General features: G+C 52.0%; 1 protein-coding gene across 9 annotated transcripts; it reads right to left on the bottom strand.

Annotated features, from left to right (window-relative positions):
* Positions 1–217: 217 nt before the first annotated feature.
* C19H19orf47 (chromosome 19 C19orf47 homolog) lies at positions 218–21,058 on the bottom strand. 9 transcript variants are annotated; one of them, XM_036835142.1, is made up of 11 exons: positions 17,648–18,693; positions 15,913–15,964; positions 12,491–12,578; positions 12,263–12,377; positions 10,756–10,837; positions 6,530–6,667; positions 5,779–5,886; positions 4,867–5,019; positions 3,645–3,715; positions 1,175–1,523; positions 218–494 (listed from the first exon to the last, which is right to left on the bottom strand). In XM_036835142.1, the coding sequence occupies exons 1-11, from the start codon at positions 17,798–17,800 to the stop codon at positions 394–396; spliced, it is 1,410 nt and encodes a 469-aa protein (XP_036691037.1). In that variant the 5' UTR covers positions 17,801–18,693; the 3' UTR covers positions 218–393. The 9 variants fall into 9 exon arrangements, with proteins under 9 accessions (XP_036691037.1, XP_036691043.1, XP_036691036.1 ...); XM_036835148.1 differs by lacking the exon at positions 17,648–18,693 and adding an exon at positions 20,975–21,058 and having other exon boundaries at positions 218–1,523; XM_036835141.1 differs by having other exon boundaries at positions 218–1,523; positions 17,648–18,706.
* Positions 21,059–21,110: the final 52 nt, after the last annotated feature.

Here is a 21,110-nt window from a genome sequence, read left to right as displayed (position 1 = left end):
CGGGTTGCCGAGGGGAGGAGGAGGCCCAACTAGATGATGACCATGACCGTGACTCCCTTCACCTCAGGGCCTGCAGCAAAAACATGGCCTACCTATGTATGTGGGGAGCTTGACCCTCAGAGACGAGGCCCAACACTTCGTGGGTGCCCCGCCCACACTGTGCTTCATGTGAAAAACAGTCCTGCGACTCACCCTGAAGGAGGGGAGGGAAACAGTCTGAAAGTCACAAAAATATATTAAAATAGCTGTTTTCTTCTCTCGGTGCTGGCTTCCCTTCTTAGTGCCCCTTACCCGCCACCCGCCACCGACTTTCAGGGAAAAAGATGCCCAGGCAGGTGCCCCAGCTGCAGCCTGGGGTCTGGGGAGGTCCCTCCAGCCTAGGAGTGACGGCGGCTAACAGTCTCTACAGGCTCGACGCCACCGCCGCCGACGAGGGGGCCGCTGGGAGGCCGGAGGTGCAGGAGGGTCAGGCAGGACGCAGCGGACAGTCGGGCCTTGCCACAGGGACAGAAAACAGAAAAGAAATGAACAGAGTGAAGAGACGGAGAGAGAGAAGTCAAAGCATCGGGGGGGAGGGGGCAGAGGAGGGAGGGAAGCGAGGCAGTCGGGGGGGTGGGGGTATGATACGGGAGCCCCTTCAGACGACACCCACCCTGGGGGACAGGGAGGCCCGGAGCCGGGGTTTGAGGCAGCAGATGTTGCTGAGAGGGAGGATGGGGGATGGAGGACAGGAAAAGGGCACTTGGCACTTGGAGAGGTAGAAAAGTGGGTCCTGCCAAGGCCACGGTCAGAGAGGAGAGAACAGAGGACGGGAGAGAAGGGAAAGTCCCAGAGCGGCAAGGCCGGGCCACAATGACCATCTCAGACTCAGAAAAACCGGGTGAATCCCCAGAGAGCTCAGGCTGGCAGAACGCCCGAGGGAGACAAGCAGTGTCATCCAGCAGCCGGCAGGGAGGGGTGAGCGCGCCCTCGCTGAAGACTCTGATGGAGCCTGGAGTCTGGAGAGGGGCCTGCGCCCCGCCCTTGGGCTAGAAGGTCCTGCGGCCCAGTCTTTTGAACACGCTCACAGTGCCCGCGTGGTCCATCTGGGCACCAAGGCCCTCGCTGGAGCTGCTCCCCCGGGGCCCCACCAGAGTCCTCTTAATGGTGACCTTGACCTCAGCCGAGGACTTACTCTTGGTGCTCGTGACCTGGCTGTCCTGGGCCTCCGGCACAAGGGCAGCCTTGCCCAGTCTCTGGATGATGCTGACTTTGGATAGGGACTCCGGCTTCCTCTCGAGCCCAGGTCGTGAGGAAAAAGCCAGGCGCCGCAGCGTTGGGGCGGTAGCCGTTGCCGCCGAGCTGGTGGCCTTGGCTTTGACAGTTGGTGCGGGCTGGGGACTGGCTTTGGCTGGGGCCCGGCCTAGCTTCTTCAGGACGCCGGCATACTGCAGGACAGAGCTGCTGCTGTCGTGGTCACTGTCCCAAGCCAGATCCTCATCCATCTCTGGGGTGGCCCCCAGGCGGCTGAAGACTCCTGTGGGCTGTGGAGGTCAGAGGACAGACAGGACAAGTGAGTCACTCAGTCACTCAACATGCATTCACAGAATGCTGCCTCATGGGGCTCACGGTCAGGACAAACACCCATCGGTGACACACTAGACAGTGATCAGAGTCATGAGAGGGCAAGCCCAGGGGGCTGGAGGAGCCCAGGAGAGGCCCCCTCCCTGCCCGAAGTTCGGGGAAGGCTCCCTGGAGAGGGACATCAGAGATGAGATCTGAAAGCCGAGTGGAAGTGAGTCGGATAAAGAGGGAGAGGGAGGGGAGGCGAAAGGGAAGACCATTTGCAAAGGTCTACAGGTGAACGTGAAAGAAAAGGCAAATTTGGTTATTCGCTCCACAGACATTCTCTGAGTCCCAGGTCGATACCTGGCCCTGTGTTGGGCAGTGCTGGGGACCCAGTGGTGACCAGGACAGGCCTGGTCCTGCTCTCAGGGGGCTCACACTCCAGTGGGGAAGACAGACCCAGCATCGGCTGAAGCACAAGTAATTCTCTAATTACGACAGGGAATTCCCTGGAGGTTCAGTGGTTAGGACTCCGCGCTCTCACTGCCGAGGGCCCAGGTTCAATCCCTGGGAATTAAGATCCCATGAGCCTTAATTAGTGCTCTTGGGAGGAGAGGAGAGCGCTGGAGAGCAGGGGACAGGGAGGCCTCATCTCCTCTCGGAGTTCAGGACAGCCTTCTCTAAGGCATCAACGTTTAAGAGAGTAAAGAGTGCAGTCTAAGTCCCCAAGACAGGAATAAGAATCATATTTACAGCACACTCACTACGTGCGAAGCTCTTTCCGTGGCTGCATCTTCAAGCCACGTGATCCTGAGTGTTACTATCACACTCATGATAAGATTTAGGAAGTGAGAAAAAGCCAGAGTGGGTGAGCCCTGGTGAGCAAGGAAGAAAAGGCAGCTGGAGAGCTCCACCAGAGTTACTCAAACGTGCCATTTAAAGACGCTCACCACGGCTTCCCTGGTGGCGCAGTGGTTAGGAATCCGCCGGCCAACACAGGGGACACGGGTTCGAGCCCTGGTCCGGGAACATCCCACATGCCGCGGACAAACTAAGCCCGTGCGCCACAGCTACTGAGCCTGCACTCTAGAGCCCGCGAGTCACAACTACTGAGCCCCTGTGCCACAACTACTGAAGCCCGCGCGCCTAGAGCCCACGCTCGGCAACGAGAAGCCACCGCAGTGAGAAGCCCGCGCACCGCCACAAAGAGTAGCCCCTGCTCGCCGCAACTAGAGAAAGCCCGCGCGCAACAACGAAGACCCAACGCAGCCAAAAATAATAAAATAAAAATTTAAAGATAAATAAATAAAATAAAGATGCTCACCACTGCACCAGACAGCCCACGCACCACGCAGCTATACCTCACTTAGTCCTCACGACCACACTGTGAGGTACTATACGGAGGAGGAAACTGAGGTGCAAAGGGCTTAGGTGACACGGTCAAGGCCACGCAGCCAGGCGGTGGCAGAGACGGATTTGTGCCAGGCGATGGGCTCCGGCTGCGTCTCCCAAGCACATGCCGTGGTCAGGCCTGCGGGGCCGCAGGCGGAGGAAGAAGCGCGGGCTGCGCCTGAGCGTGTGGTGAAAAGCCTCTGAAGGGTTTCCCGAGGGCGAGCGGGGAGGGCCTGTCCTGCGGGCAGCACGTGCTGCCGCTGTGGGAGAAGGGCTGGAGGGGTTCACAGGAGCTGTGCAGAGACCAGCTAGGAGGCCACTGCCCTACGCAGGCAGGGACAGGTGGCTGACAGGTGGGGACAGATGGCCCCATCAGACTCAAGGCTGCCTGGAGTGGGGACGGTGGGGCACCCGAGACAGGGCCCAGGGGAGGATTTGCTTTGGGGGAAGATGCTGAGGACAATTTGGGGACGTGGTGGTGGGAGGGGTCCAAGGGCGGCATCCATGAGTTGCCAGACCCCCGGGGCTGGAAATCGGGAGAGAGGTCGGGATAGAAGACGGACAGGGAAGCCACCAGTGCAGAGAAGGGCACTGGGCCTGGAAAGGTGGGTGAGACAGGGTGAGATGTATGTGGGAAATGCCAGGAACAACACCCAGGGAAGACAAGAATTTGAGAGTCCCCAGTGCCTCCCCCATTTCCAACTCACTTTATTCCCCGTCGTGGTGTCTGCCTTGGTCTCGGCGCCAAGGCGATCAAACACAGACGTCCTGTGGAGACCTGGGAGGGAAGTGAGGCCGTGAGCCAGCGCCTGCTGGGCGGCCGCCGTGGGCCCAGGCCTGGCTGAGCGCCGTGCAGACAGGCAGGGGTCGACACAGCCAGCCCAGACCCCAGGCAGCTCTGGTCCAAGCAGGCACCGACTGGGCCCAGTTAGGTTTTACGTCTTTGTTGTCGGCTAACACTGACCTCAACCCACACACTTCTGGCTAGTGTCAAATGTGGGAAGGATCAACTAAAATGGACACTTCCGGTCCTCACACCTTAGTACCAATTCATGAAGTGTATGTGCGGGAGGAGTTCTTAATCCCTTCTGGTTCCTTTCCCTCTTTTTTGGGCCATGGGCCTCTCAGAGAATCTGATGAATGGTAATGCTCTCCCTAAATAACAGCCTAAAGAGCCATTAACAGGCGAATGCTTACTAGATTACAATATAGAAGTACTATGAAAATATTAAACGACCATTAAAAAGAATGAAGAAGATGAAAAGATCTTCAATAAAAAAGTTATAGAACAATACATATAGGATAATGCTATTTGTGCTTAAAAAGAAAAAAATGCCTAGATATGTGTAAATGTACAAACAGATGCATTTACGTTCATAGATGTTGGTCTGGAAAGGTTAACAATACGTGTGGGATATGGGAGTGAGGGGAGAGTTTGTTTTTACTGTACATGCTTCTGCATCCGCTGGATGTTTTTCCATGAGAACGTTTACAATATTCTAAATGGAACACTGTAAGGAAGACCATCTCTGTATCACCAGATACAAACCCCAGCTATGGACTGAATCTCAACCAGACACCTCTGGCTCATCACGACGGTTCCTACTGTTTTGGGCACCTGCCCTCAGCCAGGCACGGTCACTAACTTGACAGGCAGGCTAGCACTGAATCCGTGCCATGGTCCCTCGGGGAAGAGGCGCCAGCTGAGGCACCGAGGAGCCCTGCTACGCTAACTGCAGGACAAGAGGACAGAGGCAGTGATGCGTCCCCCTCTACTATGGTCACCATCACTATCCCCTTGGTCCAAGGCCCCCTGGACCCCATCAGAGCCTGCTTCTGGGCCAATGCCTGTAGGACGTGACCAACCCTGCAAGACGCAGCAAAAGGGAAACACCGCCTGTGCCCCCCACTCCCCACTGGGGCCAGTACCTTTCGCCGCCTGCTGCTGCTCCAGGATCTTCCGGGTCCGGGGGGTGGTACCTTTGGGCATGTTGATAATGTACTTCCCCTCCATCTCGGCCGTGACCCGGCGCCGCTTGGTGGCACCAGTCAAACTCTCCTCCTCCCGGCGGGCCAGGGCTGCTGGGGGAGGAGGGGGTGGTGAGCATCTTCTGGGATGGAATGTTCTCCTGGGGTAGGGGCACACACGTGCCCTTTATCGCCATGCGTTCGCGTGACTGGAATCCCTTATCCTCCCAGCCACCCCCAAGGCCACTGGCTGAACCACCGGGAAACTCAGGGGTCTGGGCACAGGGGGGTTGCAGAAGGCTGTGGCGGGCCTCCCAGGCTCTCTGTGGCTCTGTCCCTCTGTCCCCCAGCAGGCTCACCTCCCAGCCCAGCCAGAATCCCCTCAGATGGGGAAACTGCTGGGTGGTGGAAAAGTCATCTAGGTGGTGCTTTCACAGGTGTAATCACTTTTTAAAAATTAATCAAGGTATATACTTACAATTTGTGCATCGTGCATAAGTAAATTACACCTCAATTTAAAAGAAAGACTCTCCTCAAACGTGTTGAGGGGAAGAGAGCCAGCCCCTCCCAGGCTCCCCATCTTTTCAATACTTTAGAAGTGAACTTTAACTTTCTTGCTCATGGCACACAAATCGAAAGATGAGAAGGAGGACGAGGCACTCGCAGACACGTGGCCAAAAGGGAGCACGTGCGATGGAGGCGGACGGGGCTGACGGGGCTGGGGGCCAGGACAGCCAAGCCCCCACCCTGGGCCTCAGCTTCCTCTTGGGCCAAGATCACTGCTGTGGGGACGGGTCCAACAAAGGCAGGAGAGCGTGATGGACAGAAGGAGGGCCTGGAAGCCCAAAGGCCAGAGTCCCATTCCCAGCTTACCAGCTGAGACCTGGAAGAGGAACAGCGGCCAAGCATGGAAAAGTCTGTGGAGGAAGAAGGTCCAGGAGAAGGGAACATCAGGGCAAAGGCCCCACGACGGGAAGGAGCCTGGAGGGGAACCGAGGCAGCAAGCGAGATGTGAATCCACGTGTCGCAGGGCCCAGTAAGGCCATGGGGGAAGACGACTTTATTAGTGGAACAATGGGAAGCCCTGGAGAGTTCTAGACAAGGGTGTGAAAGGATCAGATTGAAGGTTTTAAAGGATCCCTCTGGCCGCTAAGAGGAAAGGTAGCTTCTTTACCTTTGACCCCAGGCATCAAGCACAGGGCCGGGCACCACTGCGGGGCTCAGTGACCATCTGTTAAAAAAGACTGAACCACCCATAGTCAACAACACTGTACTGTACACTTAAAATTTCATGAAGAGGGTAGAGCTCACGTTAAGTGTTCTTACCACAATAAAATAAAAAGTACAAAAAGACTGAAACAGCCACCGCGTGAGAACTGCGGTGCACCCACGACGCTTAAAGACACCATCTCAAGTGCTTCCAACCATCCTCTGGGGAGGGTGTCACCAGCCCCCTTCTACAGTGAAGCCCACAGAGGTGCAGTGGTCTGACCAAGTCTGAACACTCTGGACACCTTGTGGCCTCCAAAGCACCCTGCAACGTTGGGAACATGTCCCCCAAAATACCGTCTGCCAACCCACATTCGCCTCCAGCTCCTCCCACCACCTGCCCGAGTCCCCTCACCAGCGGCCTTGGCACTCTTTGCTGCCATCTTGTTGGACACGGTGACAGAGATCTTGGAGGTGCTGGTGTCCGGCCGCCTGGGGGGAGTGCCGGGTGGGGAGTCTCGGTTCAGGCTGTTGGTGATCATCCGGGAGGCGGCTGCCAGGAGGAAAGAGGAGAGTCCAGTGGGGCGGGGCCCTGGGAAGGGGGTCAGGATGGGGAAGGCAACCTTGGGACCCCACGGGGAAAGGGCAGCCAGAGGCACCCTGTGGCTGCACTGTCAAGACGAGCATGCTTGGGGTGGGCCTGTCTTCCCAGGAACCAGCCCGCCCCTCCCTGCCCTGGGGGCCTTTCCTGAGGCCCCAGACCAGATGGGTTCCTAGCACACTTCACCTATCAGTTACCCAGCCCTGCACTGAGCTCTTCCCTCCCCTCTCCCTCCACCACGCTGGCCTCCAGGATCTTCCTCGCTCAGCAAGTACATGCCCACTCAGGGCACTTGCTGTTCATAGGTCTGGCGTGCAGCTCCCCCAGTAGCAATGGGCTTGCTCTGTCTTTGCATTCAGGTCTCCTCTCAGACGGCATCTCCTCAGAGAATACTTCCCTGCCCTTACTACTGCTTGACATTAAAATTACATTTATTTGTTTACTGGTAGACTCTCCCACAAGACTGCAAGGCCCACAAGGAGACACTGTCTGTTTATCGCTGTGTCCCCAGTGCCAACCACAGTTTCTGGCACTTCACAGGTCTTCAGTAAACATCTACTGAAAAGATGAACATGGTCACCGAACCTCCCAACACCCCTACTAGACAGGCTCCACTGTAAACCAATTTTATAGATGAGGAAACTGGGACTCGGGGAGTGGGGTCACTCAGCCAGGGCCCTGGGCAATGTGGGTCTGGCTCCAGTTGGGCTGGGGCAAGAAAAGAGGTGACCTCCCTCAGGGGTGGGAAGCAGTCTCTGGCACCCCTGTATTCTGTGGGGCAGGAGAAGGGATGTCCCAGGGTGCAAGGTGGGCTACAGCGAGCAGACTGGAGGGCCAACTCCAGCGGGGGGAGGAGACGGATTGTGTCTCCAGGTGCAGCTGCTGCTAGCTTCAGGGTGCGGGTTTGCTGAGCTCTTGGGGAAGCCCTGCAGGGAGGGGAGAGGGGGAACCTTCACGCTACTACCACTTGCTCAGCAGGCCCAGCACCGACCCCCGCCCCACGATGGCTTTCAGACTTTGGTATTTTGTCCTACCTACCCCCAAAAAAGCCTTCTCTCTTTCTGCCATGTGCTGTCTCTCAAAGCCTCCTGAAGTCCCCCATAATGACCCTCAACACCTGATTATAATTCCATATTGCTTGGTTATTTTTTAAATTATAACTACAGCATACAGAAAAATACATCAAACCTACACAGATCGTTTAACGTCAATTCCCATATACCCACCACCCAGGTCAGGAACTGGAGCACTGCTGGCACCCAGAAGTCCTGGGATTGGCCCTTCCCAACGAGACCTTCTCCCTCCCCACCACCCAGGAAGAGATGGTCGGTTCTCAGGCCTGCTCACTGCTGTTGATGTTTTGGCATACACCCTCTCCCATGATCTTCCCAAGACATTTCTTCAGCCTGATAGGGGTGGCTTTCTTTCTTTTTTTTTTGGCCTCGCCCGGGCCCCAGCAGTGAAATCACCGAGTCCTAACCATTGGACCGCCAGGGAATTCCCAGGGGTGGCTTTCTGATGAGTGGCTGTGTGGAATCTGCGCCCAGAGCCTCCGCTCACAGCACTCTGACAGGCCAAATGCAACACGATCGGGATTTTCTGCTACAAAACATCAGCAGTTGAGAGGGCCTGCCTCTTGCAATGGCCACAGAGGGCAAGGTCTTGCTTAAAAGGGATATGATGTTTTATCACGCCAGGTAAGCATCACCTGGGTGGAGGGAAAACAGCTCTGTCTGTGAGCGACTGAAGCTGAGCTGCAGTCAGATGCCAGAGTACAAAGAACTGTTCTTTGTTCCTCCCAGTGCGGACACACGTGTTCAACATTACAAAGTGTACACGAGTGACCGGAATGTTTTGGGGTACTCTTCTCCACCCTCTTCCATCTGTGCCTGTTTCCCCTGCTCTTTTAACTGCCTATTTTCTCCATCAGTATTTTTGTTTTAATTTTTTAAACTTATTTTAAACTATTTAAGATACTCAGAATGGCATAAAAAGTACATACTACCTGATTACATTTATATAGGTTTGAAAGACTGGCAAAACTAACCTAAGCTGTTAGAAATCAGGGCAGTGGAAACCCTTGAGAGGGGTGAGTGACGCCAGTCATCTTTTCTGTTTCTGGATTGGAGGCTGCAGGCTACACGCGTGCTCCATTTGTGGAAAGCCGTTCAGCTGCCCCTTTGTCATCGGGACCCTTTTCTGCATGTCAGGTGAGGGAGACCATTGCAGAAACGAACCCAATTTGTTCAACCTCCCTTCGTCCATGCCTTTGGGTGGGCCCTGACCACACTGATGCTGGGCTTAGCCATGTGACTGGCTTTGGCCAATGGGACAGAAGCAAATGTTACACAAGCAGAGACTTAAGAGGTGCTTTGCACATTGGGTCCTGCCTTCTTATGCTGCTTTTGGGAACCCTACAATCACCACGGTGTAGATGAGCCTGGGCTAGCCTGCTGGATAATGAGAGACATGGGGCCAAGTCACCTCTTTTGGCCCAGATGACACCAAGCCAACCATCAGATGTGTGAGGGAGGCCATCCTAGATCAAGAGATCTAGGAGCTGCCAAGTGACCACTGAGATCAGCTGAGCTGGCCCAGAGCGGAAGTGACCAGCCAGGTCACAGAATCGTGAGAAATAAAAGTCTGTGTTTGCAGCAACATGGATGGACCTAGAGATTATCATACTAAGTGAAGCAAGTCAGACAGACTTAAAAAAATGATACAAATGAACTTATTTACAAAACAGAAATAGACTCACAGACACAGAAAACAAACTTATAGTTACCAAAGGGGAAAGGGGGAGGGTGGATAATTTAGGAGTTTGGGATTCAAATATACACACTACTATATATGGAGTAGATAACCAACAAGGACCTACTGTGTAACACAGTGAACTATATTCACTATTTTATAATAACCTATAATGGAAAAGAATCTGGAAAAAAAAAATATATATAGGGAATTCCCTGGCGGTCCAGTGGTTAGGACTCCGAGCTTTCCTTCCACCGCAGGGGGCATGGGTTCGAGCCCTGGTCAGGGAACTAAGATATATATGTGTGTGAGTGTGTGTGTGTGTGTGTGTATAACTGAATCACTTTGCTGTATACCTGAAACTAACACAACATTGTAAATCAACTATATTTCAATAAAAATTTTTTTTAAAAAGTCTGTGTTTAAGCCAGTTTTGTGGTGGCTTGTTAAGCAGCGAAAGCTAATTAATACGTATGTTAAATTTTTTAAGTGTCACACTGCTGAAAAAAACAAAAGTATAAATACAGTTGATTCTTACCATTCAGATTCCACTTTGTAAATTCACCTGTTCACAAATTTATTTGTAACCTCAAAACCAATACTCGTGGTGCTCTGTGGTCATTCACAGACACGCACAGAGAGGCAAAAAACTTGAGTCACCCAACACACGTTCCCAACTGAGGTCAAACAAGGCGACGCTCTGCCTTCCTGTTGCAGCTCTCACTTAGTAAACAAGTCTATTTAGTGCCACAGTCTATTTACGGTCTCCTTAGTGCTATTTTCACATCTTTGTGCTTTTTGTTAGTGATTTTGCTGTTTAAAATGGCCCCCAAGCATGGTGATAAGGTGCTGTCTAGTGTCCCAAGTTCAAGAAGGCTGGGATGTGCCTTACGGAAAAAATACGTGTGTTCAATAAGCTTCATTCAGGCATGAGTTTTAGTGCTGTGGGCTGTGAGTTCAATGTTTATGAATCAACACCATATATTAAATAAGGTGTCTTGGAACAGAAACACACATAAATAAGGTTGTGTATTGGTCAGATGACGAAAATGTGGTGACCCCATATTCCCCTGGGAGAAGTGATTCAGTATTCACTGACTCGGTGTTCACAGTGGCTGTGTAGAATGGAACGACCACAAACGAAAATCCATTGTATATACAGCCACTCACTACCTAAGAGACGAGAGCCTCGGATGGCTTTGCTTCCACCTCTGCAAACTCCAGGTGTGTCCCCTTCACTGTCGGAGTGTAAGAATGAAGGAAAGGAGGCCTGAACACATGGGACTCACCGCTACAGGCGCCTCGGCGAATCTCGCCTGGAAGGGGGCTGGGGCTGCAGGGCACCGACTCAGTGGCAGCTTTGCACATGTCCTGTAAAGAAAACAGGTGCCCGGTTACCATGGGGACAGGGGCATGAGCTGGCGGAAGAGGGAACCCAGATATCTGAGCAAAACTCGGGGCATCAGAGCCTGAACTGTTAGAGGTTTCAAAACATTTCCCTCCTAATCATAATGAAGCATCAGACAAACCCAAACTGAGGGACATGCTACAGAACACCTGACCAGTACTCTCCAAAACTGTGAAGGTCATCAAAAACCTGGGAAGACTAGGAAACTGTCCCAAATCAAAAGAGACTAAGGAGACGTGAGAAGTAAATGCCATGTGGTATCCTGGAACAGAAAAAGGACGTTAGTGGAAAAACTAATGAAATCCAAATAGTCTATAATTTAGTTAACAATAGCATACTACTAATGTCCATTCCTTAGTTTTGACAAATGGACCATGGCTATGGAAGATGTTAACATTAAGGGAAGCTGGGTGAAGGAAGTACAGAAACTTTCTGTACTACTGTCGGAACTTTTCTATAAATCTAAAATTGGTCTCAAATTTAAAAGTTTAAAGAAATCATTTTGCTCAGTGACCTCCGTGATAACTCAGCTAACATCCCTGGCTTGAGAAAGCCCTCGCTGCGGGGTCTTGTCCTGGATGGTGGACAGACGAAGGTCTGTCCCTGGGGTGGAGGAAGCTACTAAAATTGACAAGAATAACCCCAGCAGCCATCACTCGGTAAAGTGCAGTGCTGGAGAGCGCAGCTCTGAAGCAAGCTTCCTTCTCAGTCAAGTGGAGGGAGGAGTAAGTGAGCTCATATGCGTAGAGGATGAAGACAGGGCCTGACAGGCCACGGCAAGTGCTTGGTTAAGTGCTAACTATCATAACTAAACAAGCTCTTCACTCCAGGCCTGGCACTTGGGGCCACATACACTCTCTGGTAGATGGCCACAGCGACCCCATGCAGCAGGGCTGTGTGAAAAGCCTGTTGCAGAGACTCGGGGAGGTGAAATCACTAGTCCAAGGTCACTGTAAGCAGAAGGGCCAAGAATGGAACCACCATGTTGTTGGCCAAGCCACCAACTGGGTCCCACATAGAAAGCTCCTGTTCTGGGGACAGAGGAAGAGTCCTGGTAAGGATAACTATCATGAGGAAGATGAGAACTAGTAATAACAATACTTGTAGCGAGCCCCTACTGCAGCCTGCTGTTTACACTGTCCTAGGGCTCTATATAACTTAGTACTCACAACCCTCCTGCGAAACTGGTTTGCCTACGTACATCCTACAGGTGGAGAAAGTAAGGTTCAGAGAGGTTACGCAACATGCCCGATGTCACACAGCAAACAGTGGAACCAGCCTTGGAATCCAGTCTGCCTACCTTTACTTCCAAGCCTCCAGTCGGCTCTGCCACTGCCCCTCTACCCCACCCTAAATCCAGGGACAGAGGGGTTGAGCGGAGCACCCACCTGGCGGTGCACCACCTTGGCATGCTTGAGGATGGCAATGATGTCGCCCACCACAGTCACGCCCAGCTCATTCATGATTTCCTTGTTGAGATCCAGCAGCATGCTCTTCTGGATCCTGCAGGGGAGGGTCAGCAGGGAGGCCACCAGTGGGCCAAGGTGGGTGGGCCAGCCAGCCCCCTGACTCCCCTCCTTTCCCCAGGTTCAGCCCTGTCCCCTGGGCAGCCTTACCTATTATCCACAAACATCACTGCGTAATTGACAGCAGGTCCCGGAGGAATGCCGGCTTCCTTAAAGAATTGGATCCACTCGGAAGTGGCTGGGGGGAGGGGGCGTGGACAGGGCTCATTATTCACGTCACTCTCCTTAGAGAAGAGCAGCAGCAAAACCACGACAGCAGCAGCTCCCACACATTAAATGCTTATCAAATGCCAGGCCCTAGGCCTGAGAGCTCTGCATATATGACGGAACTAAGCCGGCCTGACAGCCCTGTGAGTTAAGCAGCATTGACGCCCCCATTTTGCCAGTGAGGAAACTGAGGCAGGGAGAAGTCGGGGGACTCGCCCCAGGCCACCCTGCTAACAAGAAGCAGACTCCCCGAGCCCCTGTGCTTCCATACTGCCCTTCTCCTTGCAGCTCTACCCTGCTCTGGAGCGTGACCCGCAGCAATCACCCCCCCTCATGCTTGGCCAATGACTGGTTTGGGGGAGCCAGGACTCTGGGTTCTCCACCCAGGTCCCCCATCAGCAGGTGCGGGCCCAGAGGGTGACAGGATTCATAGGTGGATGGAAAGAAGGGTTGCAGAGCTGACCCCTGGGTGTCAGAAGCAACCCCCCTCTACACACACACACAGAAGCAGCCCAGCCTCAGAGTGAGGCCAAAGCATAGGCTTTGTTTGGAGCATGGGTTCAAATCCTGGCTCTGCCATCTCCCGGCTGAGGGACTCTGGGCAAGGTAACGCTTGGTGCTTTGGTGCCCTCTGGGGTAATACATTCAACAAGTATGTCCTGAGCACGTGGCCCACACCAGGTCCTCCTCTAGGCACTGGGGATACCGCAGGGCACAAGACAGAGTCCCTTTCCTCATGGAGCTGACATTCTAGTGATTACAGCACTGACGTCCTTGGTCATTGTGCAGACTAAAGAGAAAGTCCACAAAAAGGGCTCTAAATGGCATGTGGCCCAGAGGATGTCCTCAACCCATTGCAGCCATGATGATTATGATGATGATGATGATGACGAAGGGGATAATGGTGACGATGATGCCACCGCTACACATGGAGCCAAGACCAGGCAGACCCCATCCATGTAGCTTTACTGCTTCCAAAGTTCTTTCTTGGTCTCTTGGGTGTGACCTTCAAACTGACCCTGACCTCTCAGGCCAGGTGTTAGAGAAGATCACGGGTTCCAAGGAGAACTTTTTTTTCACATTTTAATATCTCTGAAACTAGGATTTACCTCACAATTGATGGTGTGCCACAATTTAATCGGCAACATTTTTAAAAAATCTTTCTCAGGGTACATAACAGTACATCCAACAATCCATGCTATTTTAGATAAGAAGAAATTTGGTGTTACTATGCCCATTTTGCAGATAAGACAACTGAGGCTCAGAGCAGGGAAAGAGACACACTCTGGACGAGACACTGCATGGGTGGGGGGTAGGGGGCTCAGGCGCATCCCCTCCCAAAGAGGCCCCTGCCCAGCCAGCCACAGGCCAGTCTCCCGGGGCCTGAGGCAAGTGAGGAGCTCATGCCCTCAGGACATCCTCCAGCAGCCCAGAGGAAAGGGGGACCTTTTTCTGCTTTTCACAGGCACTGTCCACCTGTCCAGGCATGGGGCCCTGGGTTCCCTTAGCCAAAAGCAGGCACCTTTGTCTAAGTATCAAAAACTACCACACAATAGTTCCATTTATGTGAAATGTCCAGAAGAGGTAAAGCTGTAGAGATCTGTAGGGACAGAAGGTAGATTAGTGGTTGCCAGGGACTGGGGTGGGAGAGCAGGGGGGAGGGGGGAGTGATTGCTAATGGGTATTCGGGTTTTGGGGGGAGTGATGAAAATATTTTGAAATTGATTGCGGCGACGGTTGCATAAGTCTGCGAACACAGACTATAAAGACCATTGAATCGTACGCTTCAGTGAATTGTATGAAATGTGACCTGCCTCTCAATTAAGCTGTTATTAAGGGGAGGAAGAACACCACGTAGGTTGGGGGTAGCTAGCTGCCTGAAGCAACGTCAAGGAACTGCAGAAGTCCTCCCGTCTGGCCCTCACCGTCATTTCGCGTCCTACTAAGGAGGAAAATACGCTGCCAATTAAACGATCACAAGCACCAGCTGTAAGACGCACCCCCATTTCAGAAATATTAATATGGGCCACCATGTGTGTCTTGGACTCAGAGGTGTGGCTTGCTGTACGCACCAGGAGACGTGCACTAGAAGATTCACAGCAGCTTGTCTGCAACCCAGAAACAACGCAACATCCACTGACAATAGCATCGACCAACAAATGGTGGCTGCTCACACAGTAAACACTACGGAGCAGAGTGCAAAGCAAGGAACTGCAACTACACACAGCGCCAGAGACGAGTCTCAGACACGGCGCGGAGCAACAGAAGCCAGGTGCAGAAGAACTCATGGCATGACTGCATTCACGTAAGTTCAAAACCAAGTCTATAGGAACGTTTTCATTAGTGGTACAACTATAAGAAAGGTAAGGAGAGATTATCACAAAGACAAGATAGTGGTTTATTCCATCTGGAGGAGGGAAGGGGTGTGTGATTGGGTTGGGAGCCCTCAGGGGGGCAGGCAATATTCTAGTTCTTGACCTGGACGGTTGGGGGGGGTGCTTTTTTTAAAACCTTTTTATTGAACTATCATTTTCACCCACAAAAGTACACACAAGTCGATACATTTTCATAAACCAACATACCCATGTAACCAGTACCCAGATCAAGAAATAAAACATTTCCAACATTCCAGAAGCATCCCCCGCCTCACATTACCTAGGCAGTCACTTCTCCCTGCCTCGCAAGGGCAATCAACACTTTCTAGCAGCATAGATTGATTTTGCCTGCTTCTGTGCTTTATATAAATAGAATCATAAAGGATGCACTCAGATGTTTGCTTTTTAATTGCTCTTATGACCACACAAATATGTTTTATGTACTTTTCTATACATACAAATCTCCAAAAATTTTAAAGCTACCAGCTAATAATCTCTGTGCTTTGGCAATCACCAAGTACAGAGTTCGAAGAGAATGTGGTGATAAAGCTCATGAGAATAATAACAGCTAACATTTGCTGAGAACCATGCCCAAGATTTTACATGCAATAACCTCCTAATCCTTACAACATCCCAGGATGTTACTATCTCCATTTTACAGGTGAGAAAATCGAGGCTCTGAGAGGTCATATGAGAAATCTGCTGGACTTCAGGACCCAAGTTCTTTATGGCCAAAATACGTTGTCAGCAGGCCAAGATACAGAGCGGAGGTGGACAGGCCCTGAGCAGGCCCTGGCCCTCCCTCCACGTTCCCCGGAGCACAGCTGTTCCTGCCAGTGACCAGCCTTCCCTTCCCCAGCCTGCTCCCCCCACCAAAGTCACACCTCAGAAAGGGCAGAGGGGAGAGGGGGCCCCAGAGAGAAGACTCACCCATAGTTACAGAGACCATTGTCTCCCTCGCCTTCACTCTGCTCCCTGGAGCCTGCAAGAGAGAACAAGGGGAGAGCACCCATGAGTCGCCGCCGGCTAAGTGTCCGTCCCTCTCTCGCTGCCTGTCTGCCTGCCAGAGGAGAGTTCCTGGGCTGGGGGCTCACAGCCCAGGAATAGCCTGGAGCAGCTGGCAGGAAGTCAGCCTGGGGCAGAGCTGTCACCACAACTATCACTCCTGCCTCGGATAAGGCCCAGGGGCAGCAAATGTCCACATCTCCATTCCCACATACCTCACAAGTTTCTGGCTGGAATAAGAGAGGGACAGAAAAAAAGACACCCCCTGCCCAAGACCTTAACCATAAATACCCATTCATTCACCCATTCAAAAACTCCTTCCTGAGAACCTACTGTGTGTGAGGCACTGTTCTAGGAGCCAGGAATACTGACGTTAACAAAAACCAGAGCTTGAGGACTTCCCCGGCGGTCCAGTGGTTAAGACTCCACGCTTCCACTGCAGGGGGCACAGGTTCGATCCCTGGTCGGGGAACTAAGATCCCGCATAACGCAAGGCGCAGCAAAAAACAAACAAACAAACTCCAGAGCTTGGCATCTAGGTGGGGACATGGGAAACAGGGAGACAGAGAGTAAACAAGCAAACCAGTTGACAATATCACGTGTCAGAAAGCCTTTAGCGTTATGGAGAAAACACAGAGGGCCCGGGAAGGGAGGGCTTGCAATTCTAAATGGGTGGTCAGAGAAGAGCTCTCTAAAGTGACATTTAGAGACCTGAAGGAGGTGGAGGAGTGAGCCATGCAGTTTTACAGAGGAAGAGTGTTCCAGGAGAAGGTACAGCAAGTCCAGTGCCCTGAGCCAGGAGCCCATCTGGCATGTCCGTGGGGCAGCAGGAACAGGGGAGGGAGCAAGGAGGCAAGTGAGAGCGGCCAGGGCAGAGAGGTGGGGCACCAGTCAGGAGGGGGTCCCAGAGCAGAAATGGAAAACCAGTTTTCGCTTGAGTAACATCAGCAGGTGCCAGAAAGGTGTTAAAGACATATTAGCCCCAACGGAGACTTCCTCCTCCACATGAACAGCAGTGTTGAAAGAGAACTAACAGAAATCATTTCCTCACCTGATGCTTCGCTACTGCCTGACTCCAGGACCACCTGTCCCATGCTGCCCTGGCCCAAACTTCCCACCTGGCCTGCCTCCTCTTCTCAGTCCCTGCCCTCTCCCCTCACGCTGCTCCCCTCTACCCACGCCAGCCCCCAGTTCTGATCCTTTTCACCCACCCCTCCTCCGCCTCCTCTACAGGGTGCAGAAGGCCCACTGTCCAGCACCTTTCTGTTTACCATCACATACAATCTGCCGCTTCCCGCCCCCCCCCCCCATTTTGATGGTATCACAGAGATGGTACAAGAGTAAGGACTCTGGAACCAGACTTGCAGGATTCAAATCTGGCTCTACCACTTACTAGCTGTGTGACCTTGGCAAGTGACTTCACCAGTCGGGCTTCAGTGTCCCCATCTGTAAACCGGGATGGTACAAACATTACTTGCCTAAGAGGACTGCTGTGGGGCTAGATGAGTTTCTATGTACAAAGAGCTCAAGAGTGCCTGGTGTATACTAAGTACCTACTCTAGAAGTGCTGGTTCTTCTTATTCCCCCGGCCTCCCACCCCAGCTTTCCCTCTAACACCCAAGTGCTTTGCCTGCCACCCACTTTCCACACAGAATGTCACCTGTGCCTGGAATGTTTGCTCCTCCTGTCCTCCTGGCAAGCTCTCCATCACTCTGCTTGGCTGCCACCTGCTTTGTGAAGCCTTCCCAAAGTCCCCAGATGTGAGGGTCTCTCCTCTACTCCCAAGTAGGATGATGAACATGACCACGGACATCACTTCACCCTGTACTTGGCTCCTAAGATCCCTTTTCCCTTCGGGATTTTACCACTGGACAAAGACAATACAACCAACATCTCTCAAAGAGCAAGGCATGGAGAGGCTTCAGTTAAGTCAGACAGAACAACAGCATTTCACATACCAAGCACTAACTATGCACCAGGACCAATGCCAGGCATCACGCTGATGCCTCACAACCCCCTCATGAGTGAGGACTATAATTAGCCCCATTTTAATCAATGAGAAAACCGACTCATTGTGGGGCAGTCATTTGCCAAATGCCACACCTAGCACGCACTTTACTAGGATTCAAAAACAAGTTCTCCCTGACTCCAATGTCCATGCAGTAGCTCCTGCTGAATGTTTACGTGCCAGGCACTGAATATGTTCACATGTCAGTGACTCCTCACAACCACCCGCGGTAAAAAGTAAAAATGATCTCCAAGTTACAGATTAGAGTGGCAGGCCCGAGGTCACACAGCAAGTAACTACAGGGCCAGGGTTTGAACCCAAGTCAGTCAGTGGCTATGATTAACACTGGTCAAGGGATTACTATGAGCCAGGCACTGTGGTCTGTCTTTGCAAAGTTTCAGTTAACACTTACTAGGAAGCTCTAAGTACTGGTATCCTCCCACTATAACTGCAGAATTCCCTGCTGGACTCAATGTCCTCTCTCCACCATTAAAAGCCCATCTCCAGCACTGACTTTCTGAACAGTGAAGATTATATAACATTAACAATAATAGAAAAATGACAGCTCCCAAAATTCAAGTAATCACCATGCACCAGACTCCCCATCCTAAGCCCTTAGAAGGCTTGGCTCCAAATCTCGATTTTACCACTTCCTAACCCTGACTCTGGGGCAAGTGGCTTAACCTTTCTGGATCTCACTCCCTTCAACTATAAAATAAGAATGATAGGAGTTATTGTACATCAACTATACTTCAATTAAAAAAAGAAAGAGGGCTTCCCTGGTGGCGCAGTGGTTGAGAATCTGCCTGCCAATGCAGGGGACACGGGTTCGAGCCCTGGTCTGGGAAGATCCCACATGCCGTGGAGCAACTAGGCCCGTGAGCCACAACTACTGAGCCTGCGCGTCTGGAGCTTGTGCTCCGCAACAAGAGAGGCCGCGACAGTGAGAGGCCCGCGCACCGCGATGAAGAGTGGCCGCCACTTGCCACAACTAGAGAAAGCCCTCGCACAGAAACAAAGACCCAACACAGCCATAAATAAATTAATTAATTAAATAAATAAACCCAAAGTTAAAAAAAAAAAAAACCTGTCATCCTTAAAAAAAAAAAAAAAGGGCTTCCCTGGTGGCGCAGTGGTTGAGAATCTGCCTGCCAATGCAGGGGACACGGGTTCGAGCCCTGGTCTGGGAGGATCCCACGTGCCGCGGAGCGACTGGGCCCGTGGGCCACAATTACTGAGCCTGCGCGTCTGGAGCCTGTGCTCCGCAACAAGAGAGGCCGCGATAGTGAGAGGCCGCGCACCGCGATGAAGAGTGGCCCCCCACTTGCCGCAACTGGAGAAGGCCCTCACACAGAAACGAAGACCCAACACAGCCATAAATGAATAAATAAATAAATAAAATATTAAAAAAAAAAAAAAAAAAAAAAGAAAGAAAGAAGGATAAGCATATCTATTCTTAAAGTGCTTAGCAGGGTTAAAAGAGTTTATAAACGCCAAGCCCTTAGAACAATTTCAGCAGGTTTTGTACATGTGCATTAAATAAATCTTAAGTGAGTCAGGAAAAGGGTAGGACAGTCACTGAGCTGATGTCAGTCATATGCAAAGTGTGAGCTGAGAACAGAGTATAACTTAACAGGGTCCATGGGATCTGACAACATAGAACCACAATAGTACAAGTTATTCCCTTTTCAATTCTTTCACTTTCTGTCTACAATTTAATAGACCGTTCTGCTTCCATTGGAGTTCAGGTTAAGTTTTCCTTCTTCTCACGGCCAGCAATGCTAGTTTTCCATTAAGAAAGCAATACAGGGCTTCCCTGGTGGCGCAGTGGTTAAGAATCCGCCTGCCAATGCAGGGGACACGGGTTCGAGCCCTGGTCCAGGAAGATCCCACATGGCACGGAGCAACTAAGCCTGTGCACTACAACTACTGAGCCTGTGCTCTAGAGCCTGCAAGCCACAACTACTGAGCCTGAATGCTGCAACTACTGAAGCCCGTGTGCCTAGAGCCCGTGCTCCACAACAAGAGAAGCCACCACAATGAGAAGCCAAGTGGTCCCTGCCCGCAGCCCGTGCACCGCAACAAAGAGTAGCCCCCGCTCGCCGCAACTAGAGAAAGCCCACGCGCGGCAATGAAGACCCAACGCAGCCAAAAATAAATAAATAAAAATTAAAAAAAAAAAAAAAAGAAAGCAATACAAATTTTCTTTCTCAAATGAACTGACTGGAGGAAAATGCATCAGTTTTAAAGAAAAAGGAAAACGTAATACTAAGGGATTTGGCAAAATTTATCAAATAGTAAGTGGCAGGATGTCGATTTGCCCAGCTCCAGATTCCAAGTTTTTCCTATCGCCGACTAGGGTTTCCTTTCTCCTCTCTACTTCCTTGCAAGTCCCATCGACACCAACGACTCTCAGAATCATTTTAATTATAGTCCCAATCTATTGAGCTCCTGCTCTATACTGTCAGGTCCTATGCTAAGGAGTTTACACGCACATTTCATCAGCATCCTCACAATGACTCTATGATATTGGGGCTATTAGCCTTCGTTGTATAGACGAGGAAAACGAGGTTCAGACAGGTGAAGGCACAGGTCCACTACCACAAAGTGTAGCTAGGACTTGAACTGAAATCTGTTGGCTCCCAATTCCACGCTCCCACACCCAGATCTTCCACACCAAGTACAAACATCATCAACAATACAAACAATAACAGTATAGCAACCAAGTGAGCAGTGTGCCAGGCGCTGAGCTAGGGGCTCCGACATGCACGAGCTGACTTCTCACTCCAACCTATAAAGAGGATGCCATAGCCAGATTCTGATCCCCATTCTACAGAGGAGGAAACTGAGGTTCAGAGAAAGAAGTAGCTTGTCAAGAGCCGAGCCGCACAGCGGCGCCAGGACTGAGTCCGGAACCCCGGGCGCCATTCATCCCCACCTCATCCAACCCAGTCCCACCACCCACAGCCCGCGCCTCACCTGGCCCTCTGGGCCCGCGCCCACTCGCGCCGCCCGCCCTCCCACCCGGCGGCGCCAATTGTCAGACCCTCCTCCTTCGGCCCGGCTGCCCGCCCCGGAAGCACCGTCCTCGCCGCCGGAAGCCGGACTTACCGGC

Source organism: Balaenoptera musculus, chromosome 19 (assembly GCF_009873245.2).
Source record: "Balaenoptera musculus isolate JJ_BM4_2016_0621 chromosome 19, mBalMus1.pri.v3, whole genome shotgun sequence".
Lineage (NCBI taxonomy): Eukaryota > Metazoa > Chordata > Mammalia > Artiodactyla > Balaenopteridae > Balaenoptera > Balaenoptera musculus.
Note: the sequence above shows the minus strand (reverse complement) of the source record. Positions and strands in the feature narration are given on the sequence as shown.

What these genes read in the sequence shown, in the direction of transcription:
- C19H19orf47 (XM_036835141.1), bottom strand. Translation starts at nt 17,800, where the DNA reads ATGTCCGTGGTCATGTTCATCATCCTACTTGGGAGTAGAGGAGAGACC. An exon ending in AAAGAGTGCCAAGGCCGCTG is followed by an intron (nt 5,887 to 6,529) that starts GTGAGGGGACTC and finishes GTTCCCCTCCAG; the next exon opens with GCTCCTTCCCGTCGTGGGGC. An exon ending in GCAGCAGCAGGCGGCGAAAG is followed by an intron (nt 3,716 to 4,866) that starts GTACTGGCCCCA and finishes CTTCCCTCCCAG; the next exon opens with GTCTCCACAGGACGTCTGTG.